The sequence below is a fragment of the Mastigoproctus giganteus genome, chromosome 3 (genome assembly GCF_048544385.1).
Source record: "Mastigoproctus giganteus isolate SK-2022 chromosome 3, ASM4854438v1, whole genome shotgun sequence".
Classification (NCBI taxonomy): domain Eukaryota; kingdom Metazoa; phylum Arthropoda; class Arachnida; order Uropygi; family Thelyphonidae; genus Mastigoproctus; species Mastigoproctus giganteus.
The window spans coordinates 10,041,097-10,062,403 of NC_143577.1; the positions used below are offsets into that span (position 1 = coordinate 10,041,097).

Here is a 21,307-nt window from a genome sequence, read left to right on the forward strand (position 1 = left end):
TGGTTCCAATCCAAAGTGTGCCACCACTCTTGGTGTGCACAGATTAGGGAAACCTCAACTGGTTCAATAGCAATCACACACACATTAGGCTGCAATTACACTGAAAGCAGCTTTGGATGGATATTTCTAATCACAAAGTTGAGGCAGTAATATTGTAAGCAATCAACTGCTATTTTAGTTGCAACTGTAGGTGAATGTCCTTGAGCTGGTAGCTGTTTTAGCCAATAATGAAAGCAAAGTACATGTATTGAAGGGACATTCACTGAATCAAAGTTTTACAAATCCTTGGAAAACGAATCACTAAAATTATCACCAAATGCAAAGTTTCCTCACACCAACTGTTAAAAAAAAAAATTGTGACTTCTCTACGTATACAGATACATGCACAGTTTGTTTATTTAATGAATTCTACTTATAATCCTAAATTTCATACTTGAACGTTAACATGCAGACAAAAAAAAAAAAAAAAAAAACCTTTATGTCAGATGACCAAGTACATGCTATAGGGAGTTGCATTTCTGCACAACTGCCTAATAAGGAAATTTTTTCATACATACAATGGCATCCAATATTCATATTTAACACTATAAGAAAAGAAAGGAGAACTAATCTTTGGCAGGGGGTGGACAGTTCACTAAGGATGTCAAGTAGTCAAGCATGAGGCTATAGACGGCACACAAATGACCTTATGTGATTGTCCTGGAGTATAAACAAAATATCATACTTTTTCATTCAATTATCAAAAATCCATAATCAATTATCCAATTATGATTTTCAATTCTACCCATCACTACAGTCCATGTGTCAGGAACAGATATAAAGGCAACCACATTCATGCCAGAAGAAAGCAGATAAATAGAAATACAGATAAGTTGAGGAACTAAGCATTGCAAGATCATCAATGAATGACACCTATTAGTAATAGTGTTATTGCAGCAAAACTACAACACTAATCCCATTAATAATGAGACTCCTATTAATACTCATTGAATAATAATGCTATCAACCAGGAGTTCAGGGAGATCACAGAAACTGATAGTGGCACAAGGTGATATATACCCAACTTCATGGAAGAGCTGCAGCCCAGAAAACCAACCATTATGAATGTAACAGAGCACCAACTTACCTACTGCATAGGGCTTACAATACCAAGATCCTGGTCATTTTTTCCCAGTTTTCAAATACCAGTACTAATTTAAAAAAAAAAATAGTTTATAATTTAATCACAAAGGTTATAAAATCACCTTTATGTGATTATGACGCCCTTGTCTCTACTAGCAAATGTTCGATAAATCATCGATAGGACACCATGCAACATTGCAACCTGTCCACACTTCTCGGATAACTTCATATCGTAACTCCCAAGTCCTGTTCCTCCACTATTAACTTTAGTTCAACTCCACCAAGTGTATAAGTTATTTTGGGGTTGCTGTTCCCCAGGTGTAAGACCTTGCATTTTGCTGAATTAAAGCATATAGCTGCCACTTTTCTGACCATCCCAGAAGTCTATCTAGGTCACTCTGAAGAAGCTCTGCTTGGCAGTGATCATTAACTACTCTACTGATCTTTACATCATCTGCAAGTTTAGACACCACACCCTATATCCCTTCATAGATGTCATTTAAGATAGTCAAAAACAAAAGTGGTCCCAATACTGATCCTTGCTTCTTGCATTAATCCAATCCAAGGAATAACCATTTATCATAACCCCCTGCCCGGTACCCTCAAGCCATCGTGCTATCCATCTAAGGATTTTCCCTATGATTCCAGCCTGCTCCAATTTATAAAGTAACTGCTCATGTGGAACTGAGTCAAATGCTTTGCTGAAATCTAAATAAACAATGTCGAAATTATTTTCTAAATCCAGCTCATGAGTGACCTGTCAAAATGGCTAACTAGATTTGTTAAACATTATTTTTCCTTTACAAAACCATGCTATGTATCCTACAGAATTCCATTTCCATCTAAATGATCCTGAATTCCACCCTTCTTCATTGCCTCCATGATTTTCCCTACTACTGAAGTTAGACTGGCCGGTCAGTAATTTCCCGTTACACTCCTAGAACTTGTTTGTTATTTGGTTTTTAGGAGCATTAGCAACTAAGGCCATACTGCTCCGGGAATATGCGGTGGTCATTCCCTGACCTTTCCGCATCCTCCGTATTTGGTGGTGACGGGATCAAACCCCAGTCTAATCAAGAAGCGTGTGTTATGCACTGCTGCTCCTTCCCACCTGGCTACGGAGGCGCCCTCCTAGAACTGCCTTTATGTTCCAATTTACACCAATCCAACGGAATCTCTCCTTATCCTGAGTCCAGTGATGCTCTCATAACTAGCCTTAATGGTTCAATGCTCTCACATGCCTCCTCCTTTAAGATTATAGGGTATATGCCATCAACCACAGGAGCCTTCTTGCCTATGGGCACGAAGGTTTTCTCATTAAATCAAAGTGTGAAATTTCAACATCATTAATTACATTTTTTTCAACTTCACTCCCATAATTTCTCATTGACGTGAAGGGTTTTTCTTCTGTAAATATCGATGAAAAGTAACTGTCGAGTTCATCTGCAACATCAGTTGGGGTATCTAATACTATCCCACACAATTACATATGCATCCGATCTGATCTGTCCTCTTCTTTGCATTTATATATGTGAAGAATTCCTCTTTGCTCTCTCCCAGACTCAGTAAAGATACTATAGTGAAAATTATACTTCACTGAATAAAACATCTTTCTCCTTTAAAAAATGATGAACATAATTCAACCATGGAAGACCAACATGGAACAGTACATCAGTGTTCTACAAATACTTTTCAAAATAAGAAATTGTCCGACTCCAATGAGATTTTAAAAGATGAACTTGAGTCGGAAATGAAATATTTTAACTATTTTTGCTAAAAAAGTTCAAAGTCTAGAAAATATGGACTGAGATCGTTTACAATTATCTCAGCACAATAGTACCAGAAAAGAATCCGAAAGGGTGTTTTCTGCCCATAATCAAATATGCACCAAAATTAGATTCATTTTAAACGATCATACTATTGATTGCTTATGTTTCTTAAGAGCTCAATTTATTCAGACAGGTAGTGTGGATGCTTAAACATAACTAAACTTTGCAGTAACAATATGTATTTTTTTTTTTAGAATAACTGTATTTTTAATGATTTTTTTCAGAATATTTATTATTGCAATAAATGTTTATTTAAAACTTGAATAAGTAATTAACAGTACTTGTTTTTTCCTTACTTTATTAACTGTAATCAAAATTTATTGAGAAAAATGTTTGTTTTTGGAATACAGGTATTCTGGTTTCATAAATTAAGAATACCGAAATACTGGTATTAAGATTTTGACCGATATTGTAAGCCCTACTACTGCATAACCCACCATAATTAGTCCCAGTAAGTTGTGGTATGGAGTGATAAATCACAATGCATGGTTGTTTTAATGTGATGGGCATGTTTGTGTGTGGTAGATGCCCAAAGAATGTTTTTACCAGAGTGTTTCATTCCAACTGTGAACTTTGGCAGAAGTGCTGTCACCATCTGGGGTTGTTTCTTGTGGTTTGGGTTTGGACCATTAATAGTCTTTCCTGTAATGAATGCTGTGCAGTACATGGAATGCTCTTCCTACACCACGGCAGTATCGTGTGGAGAGCCTTTTTTGGTTCAACATGACAATGGTCCATGTCATGCCTATAGTAACTTTGCTTGAAGACATAGGCATTCAAAAGCTTCAATTTACCTGCCCACATCCTTAAATTTTTGGAATGAAATGGAATGGAACATAGGTTTTGGGTCAGCTCAGCATGTCCACATGATCTCTTTGTTGTGGAGGAAGGGACCAACACATTTTTTTTTTTTTTTTAATCAAAAACTGCTTTGGAGTCTACTTTATTGTAGTGTAGACAAGGGTAGACTCCAAAGGCTAAAATTTGGACCAATATATAAATTAAATACTGTACCAATGTAAGGGTCTTTGAAATGTGTTCTATTATTTTTGGCAAAATAGTGTATAGGGTTAATCATCCCCCTCGCCACTAGAGTTTAGTGTTGAGTTTCTTTTCAAAGAAGATATTTTTCTATCAAGGTTTCCATATTGTGGTCTTATCAAGATCATAATTCTATGTGAAAAATTTCAGTTCAAAAAGTCTTTCTTTCCCCAGCCCCCCAACATTTTGTATACATATATCAAAACCAGGATGCCCAATTTGTTCCGCAAGTTCTCATTGGAATAAATAGTTCTAATATAGCATCAAATGTCCTAAGTTTACTAAGTGATGCGAATAACATGTGATGGCCTACAGCTGTTCAAACAACAAATTACATAATCTCCAAAGGAGATTATTACATCCTGAAAACACAAAACGTGTAAAAGGAGCCCTGTGAGACAAGCAGTTATCACCAAGAAGGGTTAGAAAGGGCCATTCTAATTTCGGTAATATAACTGATGAATAAAACCCATATTAAAAAAAAAAAAAAAAAAAAAAAATCACTCAATCTGTTAATGGCCATTCCCCAACTGCATGAAAATCAAATTATTTCAATCAAAAAGAATCTTAACTCCTCTCCAATTATTTATATAGAATAAATATTTATATGCAATAATATTTAAGGATGCTTTTAAATAATTATCTATATTCTGATTATTGAGAAAAATATATTTAATTATTTTACAACCACAAATGGAAGCCACTGCTCTCTTTACATGACTAAACAAGCGCAATTCCTTATTCACATGGCTGATCTTCTACATTAAATTGCATTTATCTGCTTCACAGGCATGTTAATTTCAAAACTGAAAGCACTCAGTGATCCAACTATTTTCATGCTTTGTTGAACCACGGCACAAGCAGCAGTATTTTAAAAGTGACCTATATATGTACTTCAATTGATGCATATTAAATAAATGTATCCCGGCCAGATTTTGCATAATTTAAAACAAAACCGACAGAAAATATCTATAATCAATACTGCTGACAACCAAAAAGTGTGAAATACGATTGATTAAAAAAAAAAAAATTGCAAAAATCAATTTTTTTTTTAATCAATCCACAAAAATTGCACATCTTATTGTTAACTGAGTGTATTACCTGTCTTAAAAATGAAATTGTAAACCCTTGGCCTCGTGACCAAGAATTGTTTTTTTTGTTTTTTTTTAAATCACATGGAAATTCTTATTATTTAAATCCATGGACAGTTGCTTTAATGATATGCTTTTTTGTTTTGTTTCATTGCTGTTTCAGTTCCCCAAAAGTTCAGTTATTTTTGTCTTTTTCTGGTATATAAAAAAAAAGAAAGAAAGAAAACAGTGTTGTTATAGTTTTATCAAAGATCTGGTTTCATTAACCAGATCTTTGATAAAACCAGTTTCGTGGAATTCTTCCATCTGCTGAAATACACACGAGGGGGCATAAATTCAAGTTGAGGAAGGATCTAGAACAGGCTTCCATCTGTTGTGGAAATGGATGGGTTGAATAAATTCAAGGGAGAATTAGACAAATTCTTGGTGGGTATGGACGGGTGAAGAGCATTTTTTTTTTTTTTTTTGGCTTCTCATTGGCTACTACAAGGTAATTAGCCAATAAGCTTCAAAACAGTGATGTCTGGGTAGTGGTATCCACAAAAAATAAGTAACATTAGTCTTTTCCATAGGTGAAGCATTACTTATTTGAGGTAGTGCACTACCATGGAAACTCGTTGGGAAGGTATTCACAATATGATATAATTAAAATTATGTTAATTATGAGTGTGCATTATCCATGCATAAACAAACTCCTTCATACTCTTAGGCATTTAGCCAAGAAATATCTTTTAGAATATTAAAATCAAAATGAAGCATTCAAAATCAAAACAAAGCATTCACAGCTGTAATTTAGTAATTTCATCTACAGATGCTTAGTAATTAGCAGATTATTACTTTTTTTGATTGGGGGACTAGCTGTGGCCATGTATAACACGGTACTTCTACAACATAGTTTTGCTCTAACATGATTGATAAAGTTCGGCAATCCTCGCACAACACGGTACTTATATAACATGGTTAGAGAATTGTGGCAACCTTGCATAACATGGTATTTTTCAGCTTTTGTGTGGGGAAAACCCTGCTATTATGTTGGATGTAATTTTTCAACATTTCTATTCTTTTTTGTGAATCCCTGCTTTTGGCTCGCTAATTGTTATGCAAAGAAAAAAAAAATTGGGAAATCCCTGTGTTAGGTTCTGCGTTACTGAAGTTGTAGAAAAATCTAGATTTCAAAGTTTTATTACTATTGGATAACGTGCCAGGCCATTCAAAAGATTTAAGGTAGATTATCTACCTTTGAAACTCATTACATCAGAAAATTGTTACAATGGATTTTGGAAAAAAATTGATTCCGAATTGAACTGATGGAAAGTTGAAGTGATCGAGGCATGGAAACATTTTTCCATTATGGACTGTATCAGAATCATAGCTTTATCACTGAAAGAAGTAAAACTGTCAACATTAAATGCACGTTGGAGAATGTATGGCCAGAGTCAGTTCATTCAGGAAATAAGGTCGAACCAACAGAAAACAGAATCCGTGCGATAGTAGAACTTGCTAAGTCGGTAGGAGGGGAAAGTTTTGATGGACTACTGAAAGACTACAGTACTGAAGCCCTCTTGAATAGCACAGTTGGTAGAATCACCATCACCCCCACACTGGGTGGAAAAAACCCAAGTTCGAATCCCATCGATGACAGGAGGAATTTTTATGGGTCTTTTTCACAACGTGGCTGAGTTAGTTGGTCTCAGACAAGGATTTTGTGGTTTTTTTATCCCGGAAACTCTGGTTTTTCATAGAAGAAAAACCTCAGAACATACACAGTTTGAACACACAGAGCAACATAGTCTTAGTTGGCAATGCTCCAAAAAAAAAAAAAAAAAAGAGACACGATTACTGAAGACGTTCAAGAATTACTGGTAGAAAAAGACTGGTGAAGCAGATTTGGTGGAAATAGCATCGGAGGCAAATAAAATCAATTCAGAGGATGATAGCACATTCTGAACTTTGATATTTTACAATAAAAAGTATACGGAACGGCATAAAGTTAGCTGAGAAATTAGAATCTTATTTTTTGAATTCAGATTCTTCGACTGAAAGGAGGCCAAAGTTCAAAAGGGAGCTTTAAAAATGCTTCGTTCCATATGTTGAAGTTACAAAAATCTATCAAGCAGAAGCAAATAATACCAGATTAATGGTTTTTTAAAGAGAGCAGAAGATACACAAAATAAAAATGGTGTATTTTGTCAGTTCTGTTAAAGAAATGGCATATTTTTTGTTAACTCTTAGAACACAACCCCCCTTTTTGTATTGATTTTTAGTGCCGCTACTGTGCTATAGGAGGGTTACCTGTACATTATGTTAGTTGCAGTAAAACAGTTAAAATGAAGTAGTAACCTCACCTGGCACTCACTATACAGAATGTAAATGGATTATTTTCTGCAGAGATTGTTTGAGATAGGTAATTGTTTTCATATTTATGAAGTTATGTATCGAATCAGAAATTGGAGTCTAAAATAAATATATCAAACTGCAAATTGTTAAAATTATTTTGAAAGCAATACTCTTTCTAGGACAAGTGCCGCTTTCACAAATAAAATAAAAATTAAATTTTAGGCCCATCATCTCTACTGGAACATAAAAAATTTCAAGCCATTTCTGAATGTGATTATGAATGATCTCGAGAAAGTCTTGGTTTAATATTTTGGCACAAGTACAATGATATAATGGGAGGTTTCTTCTGCAGCAGACATTCAAAAAAAGCACATTTTTGTCATAAAAATTTAATTATAATAGTAAATTAATATGTAAATAGCCAGCAAAAAGAAAAAAAAATTGAAAGCCCTCATTAATCAGTAAGTTAGAAAAACTGATCACAACTGATCAGTTCTGTTGTTAGGTCTCAGGACCATTAAACTGATTGTTTAATGGTCCTGAGATACAGAACATTTAAGATCTAAATAAGATTTGATGACTTAAAATGCTTACATAATGGTGCAAATGCTATCTTCAAAGACTGAACAAATCTTATACACAAATAATTAAGAACCTTTAAGAGGACATCTCCCCAAACTCATGCTCACTAATATTGTTCAAATTTAAACTATAAATAAAAAAATTAAATTTAAAAAAATTTTTCAATCAGTATTAGCAAAATAATGCAAGGACGCAAAGCTTATACAGCATCTACAACACACGTGTCTTCTTAGAGGAAAATACCTGAATGATACTTATATTCACTACTGGAATCTGAATGCGCAAAACTACATTTCACTGATATATGCAAATCATATACACAAACTTCCCTTTTCTTTAATCGCCATGAACTTTCCATCCCTTTTCCTGTTATATCATATGATAATGAATGTATTCTGCCACTATTTCCTTCCTTCCGTGTGATAATTTGAACAGAACTGAAAAGTTTTTGTCCAGGCCAACTTACTTCCTGACTTACGAAGTTGAAGGAAATTTACTTGGGGGTCATATTCAAGGAAAGGTTATTTCCTGGTTGGATATGAAAGAACTTTAACACAGTGCATTACACTGATTTATCAATTAAAAATTCTGGAAACAATGTCTATAATGCATTAGTGGATCATAAATCTATTTTTTTTTTTTTTTTTTTGGTAGTTGTTGGCGCATTGGCTTCTGTGGTCATAATGCACCTCCCAAGGTTTTTGCAGTACTTTGATCCAAGCCTGAGGCGTGATTCGAACCTGCGACCTCAAATCTATTGATATTGCACATTTGTATTGTTCTTTCCTTTCCCCTTTTTATTTATTATTTTTTTATATGATTCCATTATAAATAGTGATGAAAAAAACAAAAACTTCCTGCTGACTGTTTAAACTGAAATATTAATAAAATTCCTTTAATTAAAATCCTTTTAAATTAAATTCCTTTTATCAAAAAACTGGCCAATATCTGATAACAGAACTGAGAAGGGGTTTAAAGAGTGAGGTTAATATGCACAACACAAAAAGTAATAGCATCTTCTGCACATAAAGCTATAAATCCAAACGATACAGCTGACAAACACAAGCATGTGTTTTTCAGCTATATCATCAGCAATCATTTGAGTTCACCATGGTTTCAGCCCATGTATCTACTAAATATGTATTTTCTACCTGGTAAACTCTTCTGACTCTATGGGCATCATGGAGAAAATTATTTATCAATATTAAATTAATAAAGTGAGAGGCATTACACAGTTAATTAGAAGCAGAACCATAGTTGTCACTTATTATTTTGAGATCCTATTTTATTTTATCTATTTATTTTTTTCCCATACTCCATGCTAGCCATAAAAAAAAATAAAAAATAAAAAAAAAAAATGTCTGCAGTTGACCAAAGTTCTTTATTCTTCTGAATGGTAGTATATTTTATCTATTAAATTTGTACATGCTGTGCTATGTTATCATAAGCAAAATCCCTTGCCCTTATAGAATTTTGAAGTAGAGTTGTTTCCCAGATGTTTAATGCATTCATCTCGCCTGTTATTACCGTTTGTGAATATTCTGAGTATTGTATTATTTATGTAATTTTTATTTTGTCCAATGGAATACCTAGTCCACACTCTTTCTCTGACAAGGAGGTGCAAACTCCAAATAAAGTCATGAACCATATTGATATATTATATCTGTAAGTTGTGTTTTAGTCTGCCCAAAAACAGATACCTAACCCACTTTTGAAAATGTCTTAAGTCTTTAGCAACAACAAGGATGTGAACCCCAAAAAATTACAATTTTTACAAAAAAAACAACATTTTACATTCCAAAAACATTAAGAAAGAAATCTGGCACTCATACCAAAAATCACACTTGTCTTGTAGAATCCCTGTTAAAAAAAAAAAAAAAAAAAAAAAAAAGGTGACAGGAGAGGTCCATTTTCAGACATATCTGTTTCTGCTATAGCAGGATTTAAAGTGCATAGACAATGCAGTAGTCTTAATCCTCACAACATAACTAGCCTAACAATTAATTAGCCTGGTATTGCACTATTTGCAAACAAATGGCATTGCCAAAAGATTAACTGGCTATTTGTTTAAAAGTTGAGATACTGCCTGTATCTCAACTGATCCACCTCATCAAAATGTCAGCATCCTAGTGACAACATTCAGGAAAAACAGTTGCAAAGAAGTTGTTAGATACAAAAGTGGTACAAAAATCAGGGCTTCAATGTAATACAGTTAAATTTGTTTTTTTCTGAGCATTGTCACTAGATATAACCTACTATTTGATGAAATACTGGTTAGTCCTAAAGTAGTCTATCACAACAGCGCCTTATCTTTTAAACAAATGCCCAAGTTTGGCATCACTTGAGGCCAGCTGAGAGCAGAGGGATTGAAAATGCCTGTTGGAGTACAGCTGGATAAATTACGCTTAATTAAATTTATGGTCAATATCTTCCATAAACAGTAACTTACTGACATGCACAACAGAATTAATTCCACACAACCAAAGTTTTTTTCCGCTATGATAACCAGTCATATACCTTATCAGCTGCATGACTCGGGTAGGGGAAAAGTAACATGCTGCTCAAGGTCACTTACTGGGCTTCTGTCACCTCCCTAAAATCAGATGAAACTGAAAACCCGGCCCACCCAATCCCCTAGGGTGCCATATTTTAGAGAGTTTACTGTATACTCATATCATAAATATAGTTACATATACCAACGGCGGATTCGGACTGCTTTCCTAGGAGTGGCTGATACGACATTGATGATATACATAACTGAAAATTAGGCTGGAATTTATCTCCAATTTTTACCAGCCTTCATACATTATACAGAGAACACGAATAGTTAAAGTAATAACAACTTAATATAAACACAGTATTTGTTTGAATTTACTCTAGCTCTGGGGACAGTTGATCGTCCCCTCCAGATAATGCAAACCCGCGTAGCATTGTACTCATAATTTGGAGTTCAGCCTAGTCAACAATAAATATTGCACAGGCTGTCAATATAGTATCATTTCTGTATATCAAATTAATCAGGCAAAATGAGTGTAAAACCTACAAGCCAAATGTTTATTTTATCGCCTTCTAAATGAAGGTGTAGATTAAGTCACATTAATGAAAATTAAAAGTAATTACACAAAACCCAGAGCATACCATAATTTCGGAACTAACGCAGTTTAATTAGTACTCACCTGCTATACCAACTCGTTGTTTCCATATATCCATGGGCTAAATTTGTAAGTTATGGGCATTATCTACTTAACGTAGCACCCACTGATCTGTTCACTACATCAACAATTTAATAGAGATGCGCAGAATGTAAATTTTAAAAACTATTTAAAAATGTGTAAAGAGAAAAACAAAGAGGACGGATTAATACAAACGCCAATGCATCGCGTTTCCTTCCACCTACTATTTGACGATTTCATTGACTGTGCAGGTGTCATAGGACAATAGCACCGGAAGTACAAATCACGTGGTATAACATTGCTTGCCACTAGATGTCGGTAGATATTTCATTACTGAACTGATACTTGTCGCCGATCACTAATGAAAGTTGTATAGGCGAAGGTGATGAATTTGTAACAGCAGGAAGATTTTCCACATTTGTACAACATCCACTAAGCAGATTATGAAAAGGTTTCAGTTTAGTAACGTAACCTTAGTAAAATTTCTCGCAAAATATTGACTTACACGCTATGATTTCACTACCGATTGCAAAATCTTACTCTGGTAGACGTTTCGAGGTGTCTTGGTCTTACACGTTGCAACAACCTCTTTACATTATTATTAATGGCCATATGGTGCAAGGAAGCCTGAGGCTTATGCAGCACTAGGGAAAAAAAGTTTCTGAGTTACCCTCAGAGAGAGAGAGAGAGAGAGTCAAAAGTAGAAGGGAATCGCCAAGAAAGAGAAGACTGATGATATCCATCTCGGGAACCTGGGTGTGCCAAGCCCATACTCACTAGATGTGATCCTTCGGGATTATTTATCGTAATACCACGAATATAACATTAGCATTAGCATCAATATAGGCACATGATGCAAGCTTATACAGCATCAGTCAAAAAAAAAATCCTTCCCATTTCACCCATCCACTCGTTCCAAAACTTCGTCTAGTTCTTCCTTGAATTCATTTAAGCTATCAACTTCTACGACAGATAGAAGTTTGTTCCAGCAATTAACTACCAGCTGGCTAGAAGCAAATTCCGGCATCTATTCTACAACTGACTTTTCTCGAATTAAATTTTTGCTCTCAGGTTCGTAATCTGAGCAAAAGGAAGAATCCAATCAGCATTGAGCCTGCTCAAACCATTCAAGGCCTTATACAACTCAATCAGATCACCTCACAGGTACCTAGTCTCCAGATGCTGCAGTTTGCAGAACTTACGCCTTTCTTGGTAAGAGCATCCCTTTGTTCCCCGTACCAATCTTGTTACCCTTTTTCTGTAATCATCCCAGCAGCATTACATCCTTCCTAAAATGAGGCCTCCAGACCTGTACGCAGTACTCAAAGTGTGGCCTGACCGTTGCCTTATACAAGGGGGTAATCAGCTCCTTTTCCGTACTAACAAAATTGCTGTATATTGTTGACAAAACCCAATGACCTGCTCTTGCAGCCTGTTTGCACTGTCAGAAAACTTCATATCTGATTGCACAGTTACCCCCAGGTCATTTCCATTCTCTACCACCGTCAGTTGATACGTTACTTTGGCGTTACTGCTTCCACATGCAGTGCTTTACATTTGCCAATGTTAAACTTCAGTTGCCATCTGCTCAACTTTTCTAGATCCTGTTGCAGTAGTGTACTGTCATTAGTGTCATTAACAAACCTGCCAACCTTTGTATCATCTGCGAACTTAGATATTAAGCCTGATATACCATCAGCAATATCATCAATAAACACAGAAAACAACAATGGACCCCAACACTGAACCCTTGGGCGACTCCACTAATAACATCGACCCGTGAAGAGCAGTGTCCACTGATTATCACTCTCTGTCTTCTCCCACTCAACCATCCCTTTATCCATAGCAACAATTTGCCTCCAGTGCCACACTGCTCCAATTTGTGCAGCAGTCTTCCATGTGCAACAGTATCAAAAACCTTTCTAAAATCCAAATATATAATACCACAGTTATTCCCTGCATCCAGTTCTTTTGTGACTGAATCATAATATCCAATCAAATTGGTCAGGCAAGACTTTCCCCTTAACAAAACCATGTTGTGTTCGAGCTATAACTGAAGTCTTGCTAGATGATCCTACAGTGCTTCTTTAACCAATGCCTTGATTAATTTTCCTGGAACAGAAGTTAAACTAATAGGTCTGTAATTACTTGTGTCACCCTGTGATCTCCCTTTGTGAATTGGGGATACATTCACACATCTCCAGTCTATGGAAGACCCTGAGTTCGAGGATGCTCTGGTAATTATGGATAAGAGTTCGCCTTATTTCCTTTGCCCACCTCCTTTAATATAACTGAATAAATTCCATCGACCCCAGGTGCCTTTCGTTTATTTATCTTCAACAATTTCTCCTCCACTTTGCTCTCAGTTATTACAAAATCATTCAGCTTACTGCCAGAGTTTAATACACCTCAGGCAAATTCCCCTCCCTGAATGACTCCTCATGTGTATGAATGTAGTCGGAAAATACTCGTTGTGTTTGTCAGCTATCTGAGCAGGATCATCAACAGTAGAACCATCAATATGAAGTGGACAATCTCATTCATCCCCCCTTCCTTCTAGAGTTCGTATAAGTATTTGCTGTTTTTCTTTGCATCCTTTGCCAAAGAGTTTTCATAATCTGCCTTTGCTTGCCTAACTTCCTTTGTGATTTGATTACAGACTAGCTTATACCTGTCATAATCTTCTGTGTCGCCTGATAATTTATATGCATCCCATGCATGTTTCTTCTCTGCCATGAGTCTCATTAATTCGTCTGACATCCATTTAGGTCTAAACTTTGAATGATATTTCTTAGTTAGTATGAAAAGCCTAGCAGTTTCCAAGATTAATTCCTTGAATGCTTCCCATTTAGAATTTGCCATTGGTAACATCATCAGTTGGTCCCACTGTATGAAATAAAAAACTGTCTGAGACCACTGTGGTCACCTTTATGAAAGCAAAGTTCCTTCCCTTTACCCCCGATGGTAGTGACATCTTTAAGTAAATTCACTCATCAGTACACTGTTGATAATCAGATCAAGAGTATTACTCCCTCTGGTTGCCTCTCGAACATACTGCTGTAGAAAATAATCATCCAATAAATCCACAAAAGCCTTGCTAGTGTGCAAGTGACCAACCCACAAGTTCCAGTCAATATCTGGAAAGTTAAATTATCCCATTATAAGACATTCTGATTTACTGGACCATTCTTATTTCTCTGTACATTAGTGGAAAAGTTTGAAGGCAGAGACCCATCTACCATCATCCACTGTGAGCAGTCATACCCAATTACAGAAAACAGTCACCAATCCATAAAATGGAAGCTGATTTAGAAAACTTTTATGCCAAACATGATCGAAAACATTTGAAATATTAAGATCATCTCTGTGAGTTTCGCCAGACCTTTCCAATGAAAATGTCCATAGATGGGTAACATAATGGTTCGAGATGTATTCCTTCACCACACAAATTCGCCAATTTCATTTTTGTTCCTTCCATGCGAAGTTTCAATTTTTTTGTAAGAGCACTGAATATATATGTGTGTAAGACCATGATAGTAATTAAATGTCACTTTTTATTATAATCGAATAATTGCCTTACAAAGTGCTTTAAGAACAATCATTTCATTTTATTTAAAGCACTAGTTATATTTTAAATCTTGTCTCTATTTCAGACTCACCCATACATGAAGTGAGCAGAACTTGAAGAACAAGCGAAATTTTGTTCGTATATTATTATTATTGTTGCTCTTATATTATTTCTCCCCGATTGGCGGATTCCACTCCGTGACGGGTACTGCTACCAAGTACACAGGGTGGTTGTAATCTCTGGTGTTACTGTCGGGCGAGGAAATCTCTGACTATCCTACAGGTGTTCAGGATTGCGAAATTCTGGAATTCCTTCTAGGTGTTCTCTGGGAGACCTATTGCTGCTAGGCTGCTATGTAGAGTCTTTGGTACCATATCGGTGGTTGACACGATGATTGAGATGGTTGATACTTCTTCCATATGCCACATCTCCTTGATCTCATGTCTCAGGTTTATGTATTTCCTAATTTTTTCCTCATGGGTTTTCTGTACATTGCTAGTGTTGGGCACCGCTATGTCAATAAGGTAGGTAGCATTTTCCATCTTGTCGACAAGGGTTATCTCCGGTCTGTTGTGCGGGATGGTCTTATCCGTTATTATGGCGCGGCCCAGTACAGCTTGTGGGTTCGGATCTCTAGTACTGCCTGGGGTTCGTACTTGTAGTATGGTACACTTTCTTTGGTCAACTGGTAAGGTGTAAGGTATATTGTTGTCATGCGGCCCCAGGGGTTTCCCCCATCTCCGCGTTGCTTTCTTTGTGGGTGTACCAATTTCCTGGGAATGCCAGAGGTTTAAAAGTGTGTGGGTATTGTACCTGTGTAATGTCGTGTACCGTTGTTCATCTGGTCATTTAGCCGCTGGACCCCTGCTGGAGCCCAGCGTTGTCCCACCTTCGCCCCGTGGAGGCAGACCAGGAAACACCAGTAGACTAAGATTTACTCTGGCAGGTCCTGCCGCTTAATTTCCTGAGATTTCGGCAGCTAGGACCTAAAAAAAAACTTATGTACACATACACATATATGCACATATACACAACAGTGATACATAATATATACGCATCCATGCAATCGTAATTACTTTGGATGTTTGCATACAGCACGTGTGCATGCATTCATATGGCAGGAGTAGGGCATTGCGTAGGATAATTAGGCCGAGACTGGGCGAAGATTATTTTTTTGCTAAATTAAATTTAGTGTGTAGGGCGCTCGCGTTGTGTATAGATAGAGTGGGGGAGGGGAGGAAGAAGGTTGGGGGAAAAGGCAGAAGTATGGGGGACACAGAAGAGATTCCCCCAGGTGGTCAGTGAGGCATGCCCATGCCTCACCAGAAGGAAAGGTGGGGTAGCAGGGGGCGAGGCGACTGGTCATCTCGTCCTCCTGCCAGGAAGGGATATTAAAGGAGAGCCAGGCTAGTGCTTGGCTCAGGCCGCCAGAACAGCTGCTATTCATCCTTCATTCAGATTTTTTGTCTATCTTCATGGTTGCTTAGTAGTCCATCTTTGGTGTTATGCACATTTTGGCTTCTAGCCATTATGTGGCTAATGTGCATTCAGGTCCCGTCTTCTTCTGTACAGGGCTTCAGCGAACTTTGAGAAGGCAATATATTCCTGTCTCCCATCCAGGAGGTGTTGTTCTCTATCTCTGGGCAAAAAAGTGATCCGAGTGATGAGTTGGCAGCGGAGGTCATCATAAAGCTGGCATTCATGCATGAGGTGGTGCCAGCTCTCCAGCTCTCCACAGCAGCAAGTAGGGTCATCTGTAATGCCCAGGGCTGTAAGTTTAGCCTTAAAGGCACCATGTCCTGTTAGCAGGAAGGTCGCGTGGAGTCCCGGCGTGAACCATGCTGGAGCCATTGGATAGAGTTTTCCAACGTTGGGGAAGAATCGTTTGGTGACTTCTCCCTTTGGGGAATTCTCCCATCTGGTTTGCCAGGTTTGCATGAGATGATTTGCAAGTCTCTTTTTCTCAGTCAAACGATTTGTGGTAGGATCTGCGTCGAAGCCGGCGAAGGTGCAGGCTCTTCCCTTGGAGAGTTCATATAATACTCCACATTTAGCTACTTCGAGGTCTAAAGGTAGGGTTCCCGCCAGCACCTGCAGCGCGTGGGTGCTAACTGTTCTGCAGGCCCGGGTTATAGCGAGCAGCATGGCTCTATGGATAGAGTCGAGGATTCTGCGATTTACAGCCATGGTGACTTTGGGGTACCAAGCTCCGGAAGCATAGGTAGCTATCGGCAGGAAGGCGGCTTTGTAAAACAGCTTGAGGGTCTTCTTTTTCAATCCCCAATCCCTTTTTGCGACTCTGGTAACAAGGGCTGTATAGCCCCGTATCTTCTTACGGATGTATTTCAAGTGTGCCTGGAAGCAGAGAGTGGGGTTCAGTATTACTCCCAGGTATCTAAGTTCCTTGGACAGTCGTAATGTGATACCATCAATCTTAATCTGTGGGGGTCTCCTGTAATCTAGGGCACCCTTGAGGAGAATGGAGTCCGTTTTGGTTGCTGAGATCCTAAGGAAGTGGATATTGGTCCATTCTTGTAGGATTTTAAGGGCATGATTTGCCTTTCTTTCCAGCTGGATTCTGCTGTTTCCCTCTATCATCAGGATGAGGTCGTCCTGATGATAGAGGGAAACAGCAAAGGCTTGTGAAGACGCCTCTCCAATATCGGTATTTAGGAATTCATCCAAAACGATGTTCCATAACGTAGGTCCTAAAACGGAGCCTTGTGGACAGCCTCTGTTGATTTTTCTGGTGAGTATTTTATATGGAGCATTCACCATGATGAGTCTACTGGAGAGGTAGCTTTTGATTACTCGATAGAGGTTGCCTGGCATCCCAGTCCCCCGGAGCCGGGCCAGGATGCTCGACCACCAAAGGGTGTCGAACGCCCCAGCAAAGTCGATAGAGATAGCCAGGAAATATTTGTTTTCTATGGCAGCTGCACGTGCAAGGACGTTCTTCAGGGCATCTACAGTCGACGTTCCCGGTCTAAAGCCGTACTGGTTTGGGGACATTAGGTTTGCCTGTAGGTAGTGAGCCTGTATTCTGGTTAACAGGAGTCGTTCCAAGAGTTTACTGCAGCCTGTTAGTAGGGCTATTGGTCTGTAGGAAGTTGGTTGGTCTGGTGGTTTTGTCGGGTTTTTAATTATGGGTTTAATATTTGCTTTTTTCCAGTCCTTCGGATAGGTTCCAGTTTGGAGACATAGATTGAAGAGGTTCAGTAGCATGTCAGGGGCTATCTCCACCACCTTCCTGATGATTTCGGGCTCCACGAGGTCCGGACCCGGACATTTCTTACTTTTAATAAGGTGCGCAGCCGCTTGTAGTTCCTCTATTGTGAAATCCGGTTCCCTGTCTTCTGTTCGGTAGTCGTCATTCTCTGTGCACATCTTGATTTGTTGGGGTGTCTGTGGGTCTACATGAGGGTGGAAGGTTGCATCCAAAATATTGTTAACAGATGCCTCCCAAGAATTGGTAGCATCCCCCTGTGGTGTTATGGTGGTTGAAATTACCTCTCCCCTGGGAAGTTTATTAGTGGTTACTTTGTAGACCACCCCCCAGGGGTCAGTGTTGCCAGTGGTTGCGACCAGATTTTCCCACGAGAGTTGTTTACTTTTGCGTATGAGCGAGGTGTACTGGTTTCTGGCCTCTTTGTAGATTTCCCGTAGTGCATCCGCTTCAGGGGCAGGCCAGGAGCGTCTGGCTCTCTGGAATGCTTTTCGTTTGTCCTGGACTTCTCTTCGGAGCCTCTGGAGCTCCGGACTCCACCATGGTACAGCACCTGAGGCAGGTTTTCTTCGTTTTATGGCAGCATTCGCTGCTTTAGTAATGATCGCTGTGACTATTTTTTGGAGTTGGTCAGGGTCTTGGATTGTTTGAATTGCAGCTTGCTGTGTATCTTTTTCTGCTATTAGGGTGTCTCTGAATTGGTTCCAGTTTGCAGTGTTCACCGCATATCTCTGCAGAATTTTTCTCTCAGGATATTGTCTCTGATGGTCTCTGTTGAGTTGGAAGGTCAGGACCCTGTGGTCGGACGTTGTCCAGTCTGTTATATTGCCAGCAATGTTTCTAGTGGCTAGGGAGACATCAATGGTTGATTCCCATCGTAGGTTGCAGTAAGTCGGTAGTTGATTAGGTTGGTTTAGCACTGTTATCGTTGATGTTGCTAGGAATTCCTCCAGGCGCTGCCCATTCCTTGTCCCCTGCCTGTCCGGGGTATGGCTGTACCAAGCTGGTGACCTGCAGTTCACGTCCGCTCCTATTGTTTCTGGTCAGGGAGGATATTTGTTACATGTTCTAGGTACCTTGTAGCCATCGTTATGTCCTCTCCAGGGCGGCAATAAAGGGCTACGACGTAGAAGGCTCCCAGTGCTGAGATAAGATGCGCACAGACTGCCCAGGCCGTGCAGAGGTGAGTGATCCTGGTAGCTGTTATATCTGGGTTTCTGGAGATTTCATTTTCAGGTTGTATGATCTTGTATTGTAGGGGGTATCCCCTTACTTGATTGGCGGCTGCGTATGGTTCTTGGAGTATGATGATATCTATATTTTCGTCGTCGGCTTTCATCCTGACCTGGTCGGCCACTGCCCTGGTTCTATGAGCGTTTAGCTGGAAGAATTTGATTACTTTAGTGTTGAATTGTTTATGGTGTGGTGCCATAATCTGTTCTGGATTGGGTCAAGCTCTTGTATTTTTGGTATATGGGACACATGCTGTCTCTGAGGGAATGGGAGGCATCCATTTTCTGACTTTTGTAGTTTGCACAAACGGCGTCTGTGCTCTTATTTGGGCAGTCGGTGAAGTTGTAGCCCTTGCCAGCGCAGTGGCCGCAGGTTCGCACAGCCTGGGAGCATGTGTGCGATGTGTGTCCGAACTTGCAGCAGTTGTAGCATTTGATGATAGCCACATGTTCGCGGAATCGGTGGCCGCTCCAATATATATAAACTCTAGTCTGATTTATAAGTATTTGCCAAGCCAGCGGGCTCAGTTCTACCGACCAGTTGACTGTGCTCGAGGACTTGGTCTTGATGGTGTGCTTGGGTATCACATGATCATTTAGATTTGGATCTGGCAAATGTTTGGACAGATTTCTATCAAACAATTCTCTTGCGACCTCCTCGGGTTTGATATCCTTATCAAGGTCGTATATAAGGATGGAGGGCCCCTTCCTTCTTGGGGGTTCCGCTTTGAGTCCCAGGGTTGCTATCTTGGGGTTGGCTATTATTTCGTTTATTTCCTCTGTGGTCTCTGTTTCGATGACTACACCTGGATTCCCTGTCTTTCGTACCGATTTTATTTTCGTGGTCCTTAGGTCATCGGAGAGTTTATTAATTATTGCCTGCTTAATGCCTTCACTAGAATGTTTGTCCACTTTATTAAGGGGTCTCAACACTACAATGTTAGGTCGCCGAGTGGTGGATTTCTCCTTGGCTTGTGTTGGTTGGGTGGCTGTGTGGTCACACTGAGCCGGTATCCTCAGCGCATCTGCATAGGAGGGAGTGCGCTGTGGCATATTTTTTGCTCCTCCTTCTTTATAAGCCTGCAGTTTAGCTGTGGCTATTTCAGATTCTAAGTATGTTTGGAATAAAACGGACTCCATTTTATTCCATAAAGTAGCAATTTGGCCTCTGAGACCTGCTGAGATTCTGTTGCTCTGGTCCCTAAATAGGTCTTCTAGGGCTGTCTTGAGAGTGCGTGCTTGATCCAAGGGGGATCCCTCTGGGAGTGCAGAGTCCAGGGGGGAATCCTTCGGCTTGGTTTCAACTTGTTTTCCTGGTTGTAGGGAGCCAGGATCATCATGAGCGTCCTTTGGTTGGCTCTGGCTTCTAGTTGCTCTGTCCGAATTAGAGACTATTTGATTTTTATTTTTTCTTTTAGCCAAAGGTGTCGGTTTAACTTATTCAGTATGGAATTGGTGTTCAGGGTTAACTTGTTCACAGTCAGAGTCACAATCTTTTTCGTGTGTTTCTCCCATCATGTTTGTATCCATTTCGGATTTTCGAAGTTATCCGGATTAGTGAGGTCTAGACGCGTTATTTTGTTTGAGGGCTCTGAGAGCTGTTGGAGGATATAAACCACTAGTCCGTGGGTATATTTGTTGCCGTGTGATCTGCAGGCGAAGATTCGGGCTCTCCCCCACTGGCAGTATAGGGGGGGGGGGGGGAACAGCCGAGTATATAAGTGGCCCTAGGAAAACGGGGTTAATTTCTCTGGGGGGTTTTTCTTGGCGCCAATAACAGTGGTGACATCAGTTTTTGCACTACACGTATATTTGCTAAGATCCATTCTGTTCACGGTATGTCTATTGCAGAGGGGGGGAGGGGGAGACAAAAAATACATGTTTCACTAGCACAGTAACGGTAATTCAGCACAGATGATGGAACGCTCTTGCAGCTCGGGTTTAGCACAAGTTGGGGCACCTCCCCAGTCAAATGCAGGGTATTTACGTGGCCGCCGCTTTATATTGGCGCCTCTCTATATCCTTGCTACCAGCCACATGGTGACCACTGCGGTCTCGCAAACAAAGGATATACAGGGTGTTTCAGTTAAACGTTTCAGAACTTCT

General features: G+C 39.1%; 1 protein-coding gene across 1 annotated transcript in view; it reads right to left on the minus strand.

Moving 5' to 3' along the window:
- Nucleotides 1–11,274, minus strand: part of LOC150087659 (protein crumbs-like) — a 207,835-nt gene extending 196,561 nt beyond the window's left edge. Inside the window, exon 1 of the mRNA XM_090369851.1 lies at nucleotides 11,179–11,274. Coding sequence (XP_090225977.1) covers nucleotides 11,179–11,212 — 34 coding nt within the window. The 5' untranslated portion in view covers nucleotides 11,213–11,274. The remainder of the gene's footprint in view (nucleotides 1–11,178) is intronic.
- Between the last annotated feature and the right edge of the window lie 10,033 nt (nucleotides 11,275–21,307).